Source organism: Miniopterus natalensis, chromosome 3, assembly GCF_054644295.1.
Source record: "Miniopterus natalensis isolate mMinNat1 chromosome 3, mMinNat1.hap1, whole genome shotgun sequence".
In the NCBI taxonomy this organism is placed as follows: domain Eukaryota; kingdom Metazoa; phylum Chordata; class Mammalia; order Chiroptera; family Miniopteridae; genus Miniopterus; species Miniopterus natalensis.
In genome coordinates this window covers 6,587,960-6,605,226 of record NC_142083.1, presented here as the reverse complement: position 1 = coordinate 6,605,226, position 17,267 = coordinate 6,587,960, and the positions used below count along the sequence as shown (strand labels likewise).

Sequence of the window (17,267 nt, the reverse complement as noted above, 5' to 3'; positions counted from 1 at the left end):
AAACAAAGACTTGAACAAGTAATTCATTTGGGAGGAGGCAGATCAGCATCCTTACAGTAATTTCTCTCTTGTCTTAAACTAATCTGGAGTTAGGGGTCTATTACCTAGATACTACCCCCCTCCTTCCCTTTCCTAACAGATGCAGAGGACATGGTTGACATTGTCAAATGCTAGAAGAGAAAGGGGCCTGGAAAGAGGAACCAGCAGATTTGATGTCTAAAGTTAGTGAAGGAGAAATAAGGGCTTAGCAAGCAGGTGGAGGAAGGGAGCAGTGAAGGGGGCTGTAGAGATGCTGTCTTGAAATATGTAATTTCATGCCTTTTTTCTTTTCTGAACATCCGTATACTTGACACTTCCTCTCATTAGAGACGTTCACAATTGTCTATAGGAGAATTAGGTTCGTTGCAGCAGGTCTGCAAGGAGAAAGTGACTTTCAACATTAAATCTTTAAAAATGTTTGAGAATTTCAAAATAAAGTCTTAAATAGCTAAAGAGAGGGCTTTGAGGGAAGCTAGATGGACTATCTATGGATGGTAAAGAGAACAGAATGGAGGGAGGGTGAGTTTTCCCTGCCTGCCCTCCCTCAGCCTCAGGCCAGGTGAGGGTCACCTGAGAGAGGATGGGCTGGAGCCTTAGAGGAGACGGCAGAAAGTGCTGAGAGTAAAATCACCTGGACCTTGGTGTGGGGGGAGGGACAAAGGGAGGGAGGGGTTGGCTGGTGCATTAACCATCACTAGCTTCAGAGAGGTACATGGGAGCCCAGCCACATCCTATGATCATCACTCAATAGAAGTGAACCCTACAAGTCACCTGGGCCGAGAAGCTGCTTCAGGAGATCTAATTGCATCGGCCAGTGCCTTCTTGTGACTCGGCACCTTTTCCTAATCATGGGCCAATGGGCGTGCTGCTTATCAGTGCCCTGAGATTCAGTGAGCTCATCCCAACAGCTCTGTAAGGAACCTTCCTCCCTGCCCTCATCTGTCCAATGCACTTGTAATCTTCTTGACACAGAGGGAAGGTTTCCAGTGTTCAGATGGGGCATGTTTCGGGTACTGAGTGACAAGCAGGAATATCTATCTGACAAATGATCCCTGGAACTCTGCCCAGCGATTAGCTAGGCTAGGTAGCTAGTTTGATTGAGAGTCTCAACTCCTCTGGGCAGGTCACAGCGCATCTCAGCTTCATATGGGAGCTGTGAACCCGTCCTGCTGTTAAGCGGCCACGCAGAGCTGTGGGGGCGGGGCAGCTGGCTTACTCGGCATTCTCCAAAACAGCTCATTATGTGTCTACACAGAAATTGCCACTTTTCCATTTGGTTAAGTATCTATATTAATCAAAATTTTTGAACCCCACAATTTTTTATTTGTTCTACATTTTCTTCCTATACCCACGAACATTTCTTACACCAGCAAACTCACATGCACACTAATCCACCCTAAGAGATGGGTTATAGGTGAGACAAGTATGATAGCTCGTGGCGGTGGTCATCATAAACTTGACTATAAGCTGAGGTGTCACATACTTGGGGTATAAGGTGAAGTGTGTGTTCAGGTGTCTCTACCTCTCTCTCAAGTAGGAAAGAGGTGAGGAGAAGCAGGATAAGAGAAATAAGAAAAAGGGGAGAGAGAGGGAGAGAGAGGGGGAGAGAGTGGGGGTGGGGGGAAGAGACCTGCTGGCGAGGCTCAGTGGTTGAGTGTCGACCCATGAACCAGGAGATCACACCCTGACTCTGGATCAGGGCACATGCCTAGGTTGTGGGCTCAATCCCTAGTAGAGGGCGTGCAGGAGGCAGTTGATCAATGACTCTCTCATCATTGATGTTTCTCTCTCTCTCTCCCTCTCCCTTCCTCTCTCTGAAATCAATATTTAAAAAACTAACAAACCAAAAAACATATTAAAAATAAAATGAAGTGTGAAAAAAAAGAGGAGAGAGAGAGTTGGGGTGGGGAGAATGGGTCATTCTTAGTATAGGATTAGCAGACCTGAGCAGCTACAGTCCCACAGTCCTACTATCTACCAGTCCGCTGAGAATTTTCCTCTTTGAAGGGCTAGTTACAGTGTGTTCAATGCTTGTGCTAGGAAGGGAATGACCTGTTTCTCTCTCAGAACACTGAGCCAGAAAGCAGCCACAGTGGGAGGCAATTTCCGTTAATATCTGAGAAACCCGAGGCATATGCACGACTTTCAATTACCTTGGCCTTGCAGGCAGTTCGCACATTTGGGGATAAGAAAGCTGATGGCATGATAGGAGTCCCTGCTGTGACAACCGAAGCACCTAGAATTTGTCTTTTATTTATTCCCGTCAGGCAAAACTCCAGATTTACACTCAAAACATCAATCATGGAGAAAAACTGGCTTTTTCAGCCAAGGATCAACCAGGCCAGGTGAAAAGATTTGTTTCACAGGGAATGGGCTGAAGGTGAGAAGATGGGCGCAAGAAGAAAAACAATAAAATGTTCTTGTGATTCATAGGCTGAGGTCAATTTCCTGTGCAAGGACAAACACAAAGGACTGCTCTGTTATCACTGTTATTTGCAAGCATCCTGGGGGAGGGGGCGGGGGGGGCGGACTTGTCCTGAATGCAGGGGAGGGGCCTTAGGTACAGAACAGGTCAAGGAGGTTTGAGACAGAGGCCTGGCTGGAAGAGTAATGCCTGTGTGATACTCAGTGAGTGTCCTCATGTAGCAATGAGCTGGCCAAGGCGGCTGGGAACACAGAGGTCAAAGGAATTCGCTGTAACAGCGAAGTGGAATTTTCTTATTGAAGGAGAGTTTTACCAGACATCCTCAAAAGAAAGTGATTCATATGAAAGGCTCCGGATTGGTGTAGTGTTAGACCACGTGCAACCTAAGTGTGCTTTAGGACGGCATTTAATCAAGGGCCCTAACTGAACCCTACGTCCAGAAACTCTTCTCTGTGCAGATGCTGGGCACCAAGAGGAACTCCTGAAATCAGCGTGATGGAAAACTGTGGACAAGCCGGTTGACCGGATGATTGCAGCCCTATAGAATTAAGTACTTTGCTATAATGATAAGAATACTTCCAAAAGATCTTGAGTCTCTTAAAAGTGCAATGATTGGCCCTGGCTGGTGTGGTTCAGTTGGTTGGGCATCATCTCGTGCACAGAAAGTTTGCTGGTTGGATTCCTGGTCAGGGCACATGCCTGGGTTGTGGGTTGGATTCCCGGTAGGCGGTGTGCAGGAGACAGCCAATCGATGTTTCCCTCTCCCATTGATGTTTCTCTCTCTCTCTCTCACTTCCTCTCTCTCTAAAAATCAATAAAAACTCTTAAAAAAAAAAAAGTGAGAGGAATGCATCTTTTAGGAAATCTAGACCCAAACCACCTCTAGACTTGGGAGGATTGGGACGTACATGGTTATATGGTTCTGTGCCCCTTCTTGCTCAGTATGCTGCCTGTATATACCCAATAAAATGTCCATTTTCCATAGTTGCACAGCTAGTTAGCAGAAGACCTAACCTGAAGATGGCTCTTGTGCCTCCCAGGGGAGTACTCGCCCTGTTTCACAACAGCACTGGCCTTGTTCCTTTCCCGTGGACCTGTGGATGCCATGTCTGAGCTCCGTCTTCCAGGACGGGGCAGAGTTAATGAGCTGTTAATGAGAAGGATTGGTATTAATTCTTCTTTAAATGTTTGGTAGAATTCACCAGGGGAGCCATCTGGTCCTGGCTTTTTGTTTATTGGGAGGTTTGTGATTACTGTTTCAATCTCCTTACTAGTAATTGGCCCTGTGATTTCTTATAATATTTCCTTCATCCGAAAGCCCATCACCTACTCTCTGATATACCAGTTTATCTACTCTGTTAGTCAGTCACATGCTAAAGCACTGATTTTATCATTTCACTACCTTGATCAAGAACTTCTTTTGGCTTCCCTCTGTCTTCTAGATACAGTGTCACTTGGTTTGTCATTACATATTTGTGCCTTGCCAGTTAGCCGTCTTTATCTCTTAACAAAACCTTTCTGCTACAGTCAGATGGGGCTTCATTCTTTCTCCTATAGAATGTTACAGACTGGAAAACGGCCACGCCACAAGCCCTGCCCGCAGGCCTGTCCACCCTGGCCCACAGGGCTGGCACAGTCTCATGATCCCAACCCTGAGCAGAGCCTCTGAAGGTTGGATGTGGGGTAATTAACGGTTTCCTGATGATTCCACTGGGGTCAGGGTAAAGATAAAGTCCAGCTCCCTCCTCTCTGGGAGTAAACGAGTCCTGCCTAACTGTTCTCCAGGCTCTCCATCTCGAAGACAGAGCCTCTTTTTGACCCCTGTGCAGTTAAGAGGGTGTTAGAGCATCGGTCAACTTAATCGTCAGGATTTACCTCAGAATATTTGGACAGGTGGTAGGTAATGCAGAAGGAAGGATCTCTTATCTAGTGTTTTCTGGTGGCTCTCCCGTGGAAAAAGAAGCTATGAGTCAGGGATATTTATAAAATTGTGTTTCCAAATGTACCTTTCTTTCAGGATAACCACGTAACTCAATAAATAAAATCCAGGACAATTTGTCCAAAAGGAGCACAAAAAAGTTTTGTTGGATAAATAGTTTGACAAAGTAGAGGTAAGAAGCAAATGTCACTTCTCAGGTCACAACTTGGTCATTTTATACACACACACACACACACACACACACACACTTTTGCAATAAAACCCACTATCCTTTCCTCATGTTGCTCCCGACTCCCTCCATGTTTTGCACTGTCCCAGTTTAAGGATACCTGCAATAAATGAGTAAAAAAGAGAAACTGCAAGAAATGATCCTCCCCAGCTGCTGCTGTATAAAATCGCTGTCAGGGACCCAGGCCAACGCGCCCGGCTGGCTCGCAGCTGCTGCCGTGTCTCACTGACCGTGGGCTGTCCTTTCTGTGCTTAGGAATCCGAGGGATGCTGTGGGACTGACGACTACGCCAAGTCAAAACAGAGCACTGTGAGAAGGTCTTCGCTGCAGTCTCAGAGCCTGCAGGGCTTCAGAAGTGGCTGCGCCAGTGTGTTACCCTTTAAAACGACCTCACGCAGGGCCCATTCCAGTTGAGCGGTTGCCCTGGCTCCTTCCTCTGGGAGCCCCCCCCCCCCCGTGATCTCTGCTCTCCCCTTTTCTGGGGAAACTGCCCCCTTAGCAGGGTCAGCCAGGCCCAAGGCCCTGACCTACCAGCAGGGCGCCGGCCCCGGGCTGGGGTAAAGGGCAGAGCGCTGGGTTGGAAACAGCGTGGCCGGAGCCCGCGGAGCAGAGCCAGCCCCTCGGGCAGCCCGGGGACATCCCAGGCTCACGGCCTCAAGTCAACACGAGCTGGAGAATTACCACGAGAGCCAACAGCGGCCAGCAAGCTGCAGGGGCGAGGCTGAGCGGACGGGCCGTTCTTCAGCGGTGCCGGGGCCTGTGCCTGTGCCTGCTCCGTCACTGTCTCCCCGAGACCCTCGGGGGGCTCTCTCGTCGGGGGCATACGCCTGTGTTTGAGCCCCGAAGACGAGCTGCAGAGGCCGATGGAGGACCGACAGGGAAGACAGGCGGCGGGGAGGGCTGGTGGCAACGCCCTAGAGCCAATAGTCGTCATTGGGATTAAGAGACATAATTGCTGGGGGAGCAGAGAGACCTCAGCTCCCCGTGTCGCACAGCCCGGCTGCGGCTTCTCTGTCTGACAGGAGAGCCACTGAGGAGGCTTCAGCGGGCTTCGGGGTGCCCGCTGCGGAGCTGGGATTGAGCGGAGGGGCCGCCTCATCGCCCGCCTCCCCAGGCCAGGAGCATGGCCACATGGGGGTCGGCTAACCAGCTGTCTTTAGATACCAACCACTGAGCTTAGGTGATATCTGTGATTGTAACGATACGTTCGTTAATATGGTTAATATTCACGTTGTATAGTTAACCTGTACTTAACAATGACGCTGGGCCATGTTTCTAAATGCGCTGCGTGTACGTTAATGCGTTTAATGCTCACAACAGCACTTGGACATAATTATTGCCCCAATTTTACAGATGTTGAAATTGAAGTACAGAGAGGTCATATGATTTCCCCAAGTAACGCGGCTATAGGAGGCGGAGCCGGGATGTGATTAAAAAAAAGTCTTGGAAATTCTTGTCAGGGTGAATTTTCCTAAGATTAGGGTTTAGACAGACAAAGGGTCAGTGGCAATGTATTTCATGTGGCCGTCCCACCTAACTCCCAGCAATCGAGGGTGAGCAAGGCTTTGCTGGGCTCTAAGAGGGGTGGAGAGGAATCATGGGGATTTACAAAGAAGACCAGTAAGGCCCCATGTCAGTGAATTTATTCATCTGTTCAGAGTGTCCCGTGGTTCTCGGGTGGCTCAGCCCAAATTCTACTACAACCCTGCCCCACGTTCTGAAACTGTCTTGTGCCATATTGTAGCTACTAGCTACATATAACCACTTACATGTAATTAAACTTAAAAAGGGAAATGTAATTCCTCAGATAGAAAAACCACATTTCAAGTGCTCAGTTGCCACATGTGGCTCGGGGCTGCCGTATTGGTCAGTGTACACACAGAACATTCCCATCATCGCAGAAAGTTCTGGACAGAGCTATTTTGCAAAGTCACTTGACTTAAAATAACCTGCCAAAAGGGGTCGACTAAACTCATATATCTCGCCTTCTTTTCTTGCTCTGTTTCACATGTTAGGCTGCGGAATAACTTCTCGCTCCATGAAGAATTTAATGAAAGCCATTACCCAGAAAATGCACCTATGCAATTATGCGCAGACATGTGCATACACCTTCAGTAGGATCATGAATCCTCTGTGTAATAGTTGTCCGCTGGTGCACAGCAAATTACCTAGAAACTCAGTGGCTTAAAACAGCAAAGATTTACTGTCTCACACAATTTTGTGGTTCAGGAATTCAGGAGTTTAACTTGGTGATTCTGGCTCAGGACTCTCATTAGATTGCAGGAGGGTTGTCAGATTTAGCCAATAAAATACAATTTGAGTTTTAGATAAACAACAAGTAATTCTTTATGCGTGTCCCATGCAATAATCAGGACATGCTTTTATTAAAAAAATGTTTTCCTGAAATTCAGATTTAGTTGGGCATTCTGTATTTTATCTCATAATCCTGGAATCCATGTGTCAGCTGAGGCTTCAATCATCTGAAGACGTTCACTAGGGCTCATGGATTTATTTCCAAGATGGAGCATTAAAGCGTACAGGAAGCTAACCCTGGTTGTTTGCAGGAGGCACCAGTTCTTTGCTCTGAACTCTTTTGGGGCTGCTTGAGGGTCCTCGTGACATGGCAGCTGGCTTCCCCCAGAGGGAGTGACTGACTCAAGAGACTGTAACGCCATCCATGACCTTGCCTCGGGAGTCACACTTTGCCATTTCTGAAACATCGTATTGCTTGTGTAGGTCATTTCTATTTTTCTCCTCATTGTGGGAGGAGACTACACAAATCCCAGGAGGCAGGAATCACTGGAGGCCTCCTTGGAGGTGGCTCCAGCCCCTAGAATTCATACACAGATTTCATAGAATAAGCTCCATGAGGGTAGCATTTTTAAGTATGTTTTCCTCATAGTTGTAGCCCCAGTGGCTAAAACCGTGCCTTACAAATTGTAGGCACTCAATAAATATTGGCTAAACGATTGAATACATGAACTCTGGCCTAAAATCTCTGGCTTAAAAGATTCCTTTGGTCTTTAGAAAGTTTTATAGGAACAAAAGATGCTTCCTCAGAGTCTGAGGATGAAGAGATTAGAATGCAAGTAACAGGGATTTGTAAAGGGGTACATCAGTTGACTAATGTTGCTAATAATTAATCTTGGCGGTGGTGGTGTTAGGTGGTGGTGTTAAATGAATGTGGGCTTTATGTTAGAAACTTCTCTTCATGAACATAATTTCATGTATGTAACCTCTCAGGTATGCACTGTGGAAAGAATAAAAAGTTATGATTCAGATACCACAGAAGGTTAACACATACACGCACACAAGCACATATGCACACACGCACGCATGCATGCACACTCACACATTTCGAAGGGAGGCATGCTCTGGGATAAAAATGGAGAGGACTTTGGGACAGCATGGAGGGACCTGGAGAATATTATGCTAAGTGAAATAAGCCAGGCAGAGAAAGACAAACATCACATGATCTCACTTACATGTGGGGTCTAAAGAACATAATAAACTGATGAATAAAATAGATTCAGTGACATAGAAGCATGGATCTCAGGAGGAAGGGGGGGGGCGGGAAGAGATTAACCAAAGAATTTATATGCATATAAGCATAACCCATGGACACAGACAAGTGTGGTGAAGGCCTGGGGTGGGGGGGAGGCAGGTACGGGGTAGAAGGGGTCAATGGGGAAAAAAGGGGACATCTGTAATACTTCCAACAATAAAGACAAGTTTTAAAAAATGGAGAGGAGATCATGAGATTTAACAGAACGTCAGAAAGGGACTTTGGTAGAGAAGTACCTGGCATCGTCCTGGCACATAAATTACAACCGGACAAAGAACAGACAGGTCAGAGTTTACCGACTGATCGCTTGTTAGAAAGGGGAGAGTGTGGGCAGTGATTCGAAGCTGGCTAAAGCGGGCAAGAAGGGGTTGTGTGTGGCAGACAGCATGGCCCTCTTCTTAACGGCAGCCGGCCTATTTCCAGTTCTGTCCTTGTCTGGTGTCTGCAGGGTCTGAGCTTCCCAAGAGGGCTAACCTGTGGCAAAGCCGTGCGGAGGCTGCCACGCAAGTGACTCTGTGGGGCTGACTCTTCCCTCGGGGGAGCCACCGGGGGACCCTGGCGGGCGAGGAGCACACCACCACCTCCAGGTCCCACCCCAGGCCCGTGTCTGTCCTAGGACGCTGCAGGTTGTGAAGTACGGGGACGGAGACAGCAGTCGGTTATGGAAACAGCCCAGCAGTTTATTTCCAGGTGGGTCACGGAGGGGCGCTTATCTCTTTACACCTTCGCAGGAGGGTCTGCAAGGCAGCCTCGGCCGCTCTCTGCACACTGATACAGGGGTCTTGCCGAAGCTCCTGGAGCCCTGAAGTGGAGAGAACAGCGAAGTCCCGTGAGGGAGGAGAGCCGAGGCCCAAGGTGTGCGGCGCTGTGGCCTCCCCACTGAGGGCGGCCCTGGGTGGGCTCGGGCTCCCACGCTCACATTTTACCCTAAAAGGCAGGATTTGGAGCCACAAGTTGAGAATCTGTTTTAACAGTGAAATGATGTGAGAGAAGATCCCGACCTTGTGGTCAGCAGACAAATGGAAAACTGCGGTCTGTTGGGTGTGATGCCCATAAGGGGGGAGCTGGGGCTTGCTTTATGCCCTGGAGATAGTCCAGGGTCTAGGGAGCATTGGAGGCAATAGTGGGGTGCTAAGATTTTCAATTTCGGGGCTAACGTGAAGCTTGGAGCAGCCAGCACGAGCCTCTCTTTCTCTGAGAATGCACCACCAGGCCGGGCAGAAACCGGGCTCGGTACTCACGGGTGGTTAGCTGCTCTCTGTCTAGTAACTCCACATTTTGGTTGGTCAGATTGAGGACGATGGCATCTAAAATCAAGCCGAGAGAAAGGCACTGATTTCATTATAGAGAAAGAGTGACCCACCTTTGCCCCAAGCCTGCTGCCCCTCCCTAAATGGTCTCCTTTGCATCAGCTCTTAACATCAGCGTGCGGTGGGGCAGGTCAGACTCTGCAGCCGGTCAGGGGTTAAACGGTCTGGCTAGTGAAGGAGAAAACTATACACCCCCCCCCCCCCCCCGTGCTCCCAGGATGATGCGAGGACCACGACTACTGGGTCTGGAGTGCCACGCCTGGAGGTGGTCACGCACTCCATGTGCGTTCCAGAAAGCTCCCACTGTGTTCTCCCAGGGGGTGTGCCGGTCATTGTCAGGGTTTCAAACCTGAGTAAGATAAGGTCCCTGTCTTCAAAAAGTTTACAGTGCAATCGGGGATCAGGGTACACGATCCAGTAAATAATCTTCACTCTTAAAAGTGGCCAGGCTAGTAGGCCTGTCACTGTGGGCTTGAGCAGTTGGGATGGGCATCGCGGTAAGACTTAGAATTTCTTACTGGAAGGGTCCTCAAAGTTTCTGTTATAGGTCAGACGAAACGGCCACACAGAGAAGTTAAGGGAATCGTCCAGAATCACGCGGCAGAGCCAAGCTGTGCAGGCCCCCGCAACAACCCACTTGCATCCTGTCGCTGCTGAAGCTCTCAGCTTGACCTGAGCTCAGGTTGGTTAGGGTTTTATGCTAAGAGCTGATGCAAAGGAGACCATTTAGGGAGGGGCAGCAGGCTTGGGGCAAAGGCTTGGGGGAAAGAAGGAGCAGCGGCTTGGAACCAGAAGAAGCACAGAGGGCCCAGAATGGGCAACGCGTGTCAGAAAGTCACAGGATATAGGTTTTCATTCGCAAAGAGAACAGGCTCCTTTGAGGGGAGATGTCTCAAGACATAAAATTTCCTTTTTCTCTTCATTTCTTGTCACACCTGTCACAGCAGTGTTCAATTTAGAGTCACTTGCAGTCAAAGCACAACTAGGTGGTAAAGAGCAGACACACATGAGGGGGGCTGTGGAAGTACCCCCACCTGTGAGTTTTTAAAAAAAAAATGTTTTTATTGATTTCAGAGAGAGGAAGGGAGAGAGAGAGAGAGAGAGAGAAACATCAATGATGAGTCATTGAACAGCTGCCTCCGGCAGGCCCCTGCTGGGGATCGAGCCCGAAACCTGGGCATGTGCCCTGACCGGGAATCGAACCGGGATCTCCTAGATCATAGGTGGACGCTCAACCGCTGAGCAACACCGGCCGGGCCTCACCTGTGAGTTTGATGGCTGTGCTCCTGATCATCTCCCAGCTGCTGCTGAAGAAGATGAACGAGTGTGTGTGGAGTATCCACAGGATTTCCTGATTTTTCTTGGCCTAGAAGAGATTCATATTGCAAAGAGGGCAACCGGAAAGAGATCCTTTATGGAAATCAGCATCCTAGGGTCCTAAGAAGGAAAATCTAAAGGCCAGTGAAACTCACACAGCCATTAATTACTCTATTGGAAGATGTCTTACGGCTGTTCCAACCCAAGTTCAATCGGAAAGGCATTGGGCTTAAGGGACTGAACAACAGACATGTTGCAGGAATCTAGGAGGACAGATCCAGCCAGGCCTTGGGAAACATGGCAGGACACCAAGAATCACTGCCACCTTCCCAGGACGGCTCTGCGTCTGGCCAGCGGTCCCTTGCTGTGCTGTTTCCCTTTCTGGGATTTGCCGGGACTCTTGCCCGTGTTTTTCGCAGGCAGCATTGGCTGCACACTCACCAGTTTCACACAAAACTGCCTATAGAAATCCCTGGCCCTTGGTGGATCCTGACTGTCAAGGAGGCGATCTAATACCCCATAGAGTTCCTGGAGGCCCAGGAAAGGAATGGAGACCATCAGGACGTCTCGGCAAGCCTGGAAAACAGAATTTCCTGCGTCACGGTCCATAGTGCCGGGGTCCCCTTCCAGAAGGGAAGAAATGTGGACTAGTGTTGGGCAAGGAGCAGTGAGAGTCAGTGACGTGAAGGGCTTCGTAGCTGGTGTTATCACCTTCCCGGTTTCAGGGACAGAGGAGCAAACTCGGGAGGCGATGGAAAGAAAGAAGCCAGGATTGGAGAAGTGGCTTTCAGGCTCAGCTGAGAGTGGCGACTTTAGCTGTGACTTCTAGCCGGGCCAGACGCAGACCGGGAGAGCTGGCACTGCTGGCCTCGGGGAGAGGAGAGGGTGCAGGTGTCGGTGCGGGGGCCACTTACGGCTCCAACTTTGGGATTGGGGTCCCAGAGGTGGAGAAGGAATGAGATCATGCTCTTTTTAATTTCTTCCGCAAAGAAAATCTTCCACCTTCTTCCTGTTAGGGATGCCAGATTCTCAAATAAGACAATGGCAGTCAGTCTCACATCATCCTGCTCCTGTGGCGACAGATGCATGTCACGGGTGAGTCCCCCTCTCAGGCCATTTCTGGCCAGCACCCCCCTCCGCACCCCAGCCCTGCCCCACCCCACTTCAGCAAAGGAAGGCTGGGACCCAGGCACGGGTGCCGGCCTGGTCACAGCCCCGGAGTGTCCCCTTCCCAGCAGCTCGCTGACCCACATGACAAAAGTTTAAATGACCACAGATGGGTCTGGGGTTTACTTGACACCATGGGACTGGAGACTCAGTTTCTGCCTCTGAGTAGCTAAGTGGGGAAATGGGGCCACAGCAGTGAGGAGCAGCGGGCGGAAGGCCAGGGAGGGGTCCTGCTTATTTTATATTTACGCAAACCAGTCTGACTGCACCATGAGCCCAGTTATGGGGCCTCTCATCTGAACTGCCCAAGGCCCAGGACTCTCCTCCAAGGTCCCAAATGCTCTCTAGTGGAATTACAGGCAGCTCAGAAATTTGGGCTTTGGGTCTGGGGGGGGGGGGCGGGGAGAGAAAGAGAGGAAGAGAGAGAAGGAGAGAGAGAGAGGGAGAGAGAGAGAGGGAGAGAGAGAATAAATGCAAAGTGCTAAGCCCTATTCTGGCGCATTCGAGGTTCTGGAACCCCCTTGTTTGCTGCCCTGAGTGGTAGGCAATGGTCTTAAAAGCTAAAGGGGAAGGTGGTGGAGAAAGGTGGCCTTCTACTACCTCAGATTCTTTGCTGATATGGTTCACAGTTCTAACAAATGCTGAGGAAATTTCTGGAGGGTATTTTCCACCCCAGGTCTAGAAAATTAGTTTAAATTACCCATGTGGGGGCAGAGGGATGAGAGAAAGAGCTGTCGGACTAGCAGAACGTTATTTAGATTCGCAACAAACAGCCAACAGGAAGCATTCCCATGAATATGAGGGAGAGAAAGAAGGGAGGGGAGTTAATTTTGATGGCAAATTAAACATATAAACGGGCGCACAAACAAAATGCCATGAAAAAGGAAGGCATCGAAGATCTTCCAGAAAAAAATAAAGACGGCCTGCGCGGAAGGGCCGGGAGAGTTAAAGAAACACATGAGATGTGGCCTCATGTAGTAGAAAGATTTTTTAAAATGTACTAGGAAGGCGATCAGGATATATTTTTAAAAAGAGAAGGCTGATTAATAACGAAGTACCTAAAAGATAGATAGTTACTTAAAAAAAAAAATCTTTTGAATTTTCCAAAATTGATGGCCTACTGATAGGCTAAGGAAGGATCAGCTAACTGGGCGATGGAAAAGCAGAAAAGAGGAGAGGCACGAGTGTTCTGGATGCTGGGAGAGGGGTCAGAGTTTAATGTCCTTGTTTGGGGTGGAGCAGATGGAGTCACAGAGTAAGGTGACTGCTCAGGGTGGCAGCGTGGGAAGTGGCAGGGAGTGGGCCTGGAGCATGGGGTGGCAGCTCTATTTTCTGTTCTACCACTTCATCAAAGTGTCGCCATGTTCCTTGAAGTCCAGTAAAATATTTAAATATTGGGAAAAAAAAATGGGGAGGGAATTGGGAGATTACAAAATTGTATGTCTAATCTGTAGAAAGCATAGGAGCAAAGCATCCTAAAGTATAGTTAAATATATTTGCGGAGAGAGCATTTTGGAGAATAAATTGCTTGTCATTGCTAAGACTCAAGTTTGCTCAAGTGCTTAGGCAAATGCGACGGAACTGATACCTATTAGGAAGGAGAAAGGTCTACCCTACCAACCAACAAGACTCAAGATTATTTTTCTCCTGCATGAGATGGAAAAACATTATCTTGGCCACAAATGTGGCAGGTGAATTTGTGATTACGGGAGGCTCAGATCCAAGAGCGTTATTATCACTGGGTCAACAGCACCCCAGGGAAACCTAAGGAGCAGATGGGCCTCTGCAGGGGGGACCTCAGCCCCTTGTTGTTCAAGATGGTCATCAACTATCTGTGTGATGGGGAAAAAGACACATTTGTTATTTTACAGACAACACCGAACGGAGTATAAGCCAGGTAAACATTTGTGAGAACAAGATGGGGGTGAAGCATAATATCGATACGTTGGAGAGAGTGGTTGGAAATGAGCAGAAAGCTGCTTTCCAAGGTTAGGCTTAGGCCAGCACGTAAGTAAACAAGGGACACTGAAAAGTACTAACCTGGACAATATATTGCCGGCTAAAATCCGGACGTCTGTGTGGTTAATACGTTGCCAAAGAGTCAGGAAGAAAGGGCAAGATTTTAAAAAAAACTGAAGAGGATGAACAGGTGAAGTGTGGACTTGAGAGGTAACTTTTCCTTTAGATCCTATTCAGTACTTCTCAGGCCTTATTTAGAGATACAGCCCAGTCACTGGTTCATAAAATACTCCAGGAGCTGAAAAATGAGATGTATGGTGAATGAGGAAGGAGAGGAAGACTCTCCAGGCTGGAGGCTGGAGGTAAACGGGGAACGTAGTAAAGCCTGAATGTTCCAGGAGGAGGCAGCTAGCAGCCTCCCGTCTCCTCCGACCATACAGTGCGGAGGAGCAGGCTTAGGCCTCAAAAATGTCCACCTAAGTTAGACGGTCAGTACATTTTTACACTGATGACAGCGAGTAGACCAGAAATAAATAATAAAATCCAGCTTCCCAGAAATTATAGAGGATAATGACCTTCCCCTGCCCAGGGACGCTGCCCGGTATTTTTTGAGATTAGGGGTATGGAGTAGATCAGGGGGTTGACAAACTTTCCCCGAAAAGGCCAGACAGTAAATCATTCGGACGCTTGTGGGACATCTGGTTCCTGTAACAGCGAATCGACTCCACAAATGAAATGAGGGAGTCACCATAGACATTATGCAACCAGTGAGTGTGGCCGTGTTCCAATAAACTCAATTTACACAAAGATGCTCTGGGCCGGATTGGGCCGAGGAGCTGGAGTTCATACCGACTCCTGGATGAAATGAACCACGTGAGCGCCCTGAGCCTCAGAATCTCAGATAGTGCTGGAGGCGACAGCGTCTTTCCTGGGGCCCTAGTCCTGTACTGAGTATTGTCGTAACTTGCATTCCCCCCCGAAGCACACGCTGGGATGATGATTTACGTTGAGCGATTTCTTTGGGAGGTGAGCCCAGGAAGCGTGATGGGAGCGGGAATGAGACAGGGAAGAGACAAAAGCCACAGCAGGGAGTATAGATGAGCGTGCTACTCTTGCGAGAAGGTGGGGCTCGGTCCCAGGGGTGAGGAAGCTGGGGAGTTATCTACAAACTGCTGTTTCTTATCATTTGAGGGTCCTTCCCCAACGTCTGGCCCATCCTGCTCAGACCAATTAGGATTCCTGGGCCAGGGAGTCCCCTCAGACAGACACACAGGCAGCCGACAGCCTGCAGAGGAATTGTCCTGGTGACCTCTGTGCAGGTGACCTCTGGGGCAGGCCAAGGACTGTGGACAGGACACCGACATTGTCTGCTACGAGCACTACCTGAACTTCTTTGTGTTTACTCACTTCGTCTGGGGAGGGAGGATTCCTGAACGGGCTCACTTACGTCTTCAAAGAAGGTTCTCGTTTGCAGCACTATTTCCTTGAAGTAGAAGCTCACATCTCGGTCTGTGAGCAACTCCAGGATCTTCCTTAGCGCCTTCAAGCTTTCGGAGACGACCTCGGTGCGGGCCAGGTGATACAGACCTCGGATGACAGATTCTAGCATTATCTGCTTGTGCTTCCTCACCTGGTTTGAAATAAGGTCTCTTAATCTCAAAGCCTGTTGTGCGTGTAACTGGAATAGGGTGGAAGACCCCGGACAAGGGGACTGAAGTTCCTTTAGGGGCACAAGGACTTCAACTCAAGAGCCACAACCTCAGCAATTTATTTGGATTTGTCACTTAATTTCTCTGCAACCACAAGGTATGGGCTAGTAAATAAGTATTCCAAACTCTCATGAAATAAACTACCCTCCCTCAAAAACAACTCCCCAAAAACCTCCCGTTACCTTGTGAGGGGCTCCAGAAGCTGTATTGCCGAGCCCTCGGATGGCCATCTGCCTCAGAGTGGCATTGGAGTCCCAGGCACTCTGATCCATCAAGATCAGCACGTCCCGTAGATTCCAGTGCTTCCAAAGGATCGGCTCCTTCATGAGCTGAAATCGACACACTCCTCCCCTTTAGTGAAGGGAGTGGCTTCCCTTCAGGACAGTGACAGGGCACTGAGTCCACAGTCGAGGAGGAGGGTCCCGCAGCTCGCTGAGCAGAGGGAGAGCCCCTGGTGGGCAGCAAGTCCTGCAGAAACTAAGCTCTAGGCGCCAGCAGCCCAGGTCATGGTTACGTGGTGATGGGCACAGGATACTCAGTTAAGAAGGTGCTTCTAACTAAGCCACGTGGAAAATGGGGCAGGGAAAGCGGGAGTTCCTGACAACGCTCCTCCTCTGGATGGGCCGGGACTGCTTCACCCCACAGGGAGGGGGCAGTGACCCCCGGCTGGCTACTTTGGGCCCCTCCCCTGTTTATTTTCCACCCTCCTCTGTCCGGGAGGGAGGAAGAGGTTGAGGGTGGGGTCTGCGTCTCCCTCACGCCCTGCTCAGGCGTGGGCTACACCTCTGGCAGCCGCTGGGTCTCCCCACCCCCAAAGCTCCCCTTGAAGGTCCCCGCGAGAAGCACCCCCACGCCCCGAGCCTGCTGTGCGGGCTGCCGGCCTTGCCTCGGAGAAGAAGGCCGTGCCGGTGATGCGGTAGTTCTCCGAGGAGGAGGTGAGCGAGGGGAACAGCTGCTCCATGATGTCCACGGTGACCCCGTGCTGCCACATGGCCATGCTCCTAGAAAACGAAGCCTCCGGTTGTAGCAGAGGCTTGTTGTTTTCCAAGCGACGGAGGGAACTGGAGTCTATTTCTCTATCAGGAAAGTAAGTCCTCTACAAAGGAACGTTCGAGGGAAGAAATGGCACACCGGGCGCCCAACGTAAGTGTGACTTGCCTAGAACGGGTCCAGGTATCGCAGTTTTCTTGAGGGGGTGGTGAATTCTGGGCCGACCCTACCATCTCTCCCCAGCCCCCTTGGCTCCCTCTTCCCTGCCTCTTCTCCTTGACTATGTACAAGCCCTTGGTGGGTCAACTGCTCTCAGTGAAGTTGCCCGTTTCGAGTTTCTTCCTTTGCGTGTGGTTCTAGGATCTCCGCACGTTACCTGGCCAGCGCACACACCCCGATGTGGTGGGTGCCGGGATCATGGAGCAGCACCCACAAGTTGTCCCCTTCGTCAGACTCCCGGGCCAGGCCTTCCCTCATGGCTTGGGCTTGCACGCACTTCAGAGTTGCGATCGAGAGCCTGAGGGGGCCGGTGGGCATCACAAGAGTAAGTCAACCCTGCCCGGTGAACTGTGACATCCCGGGGTCACTCCTCCTCTTCCCCACAATGCTCCCTCGCCC

The 17,267-nt window shown here is 49.8% G+C and overlaps 1 protein-coding gene across 1 annotated transcript in view; it reads right to left on the bottom strand.

Annotated features, from left to right (window-relative positions):
- Nucleotides 1-8,892: 8,892 nt before the first annotated feature.
- Nucleotides 8,893-17,267, bottom strand: part of MROH2B (maestro heat like repeat family member 2B) — a 46,049-nt gene continuing 37,674 nt past the window's right edge. Inside the window, exons 34-42 of the mRNA XM_016224125.2 lie at nt 17,026-17,166; nt 16,546-16,660; nt 15,842-15,988; nt 15,398-15,580; nt 11,739-11,894; nt 11,266-11,400; nt 10,771-10,873; nt 9,439-9,504; nt 8,893-8,999 (exon numbers count right to left, since the gene is read on the bottom strand). Coding sequence (XP_016079611.2) covers nt 8,893-8,999; nt 9,439-9,504; nt 10,771-10,873; nt 11,266-11,400; nt 11,739-11,894; nt 15,398-15,580; nt 15,842-15,988; nt 16,546-16,660; nt 17,026-17,166 — 1,153 coding nt within the window. The remainder of the gene's footprint in view (nt 9,000-9,438; nt 9,505-10,770; nt 10,874-11,265; nt 11,401-11,738; nt 11,895-15,397; nt 15,581-15,841; nt 15,989-16,545; nt 16,661-17,025; nt 17,167-17,267) is intronic.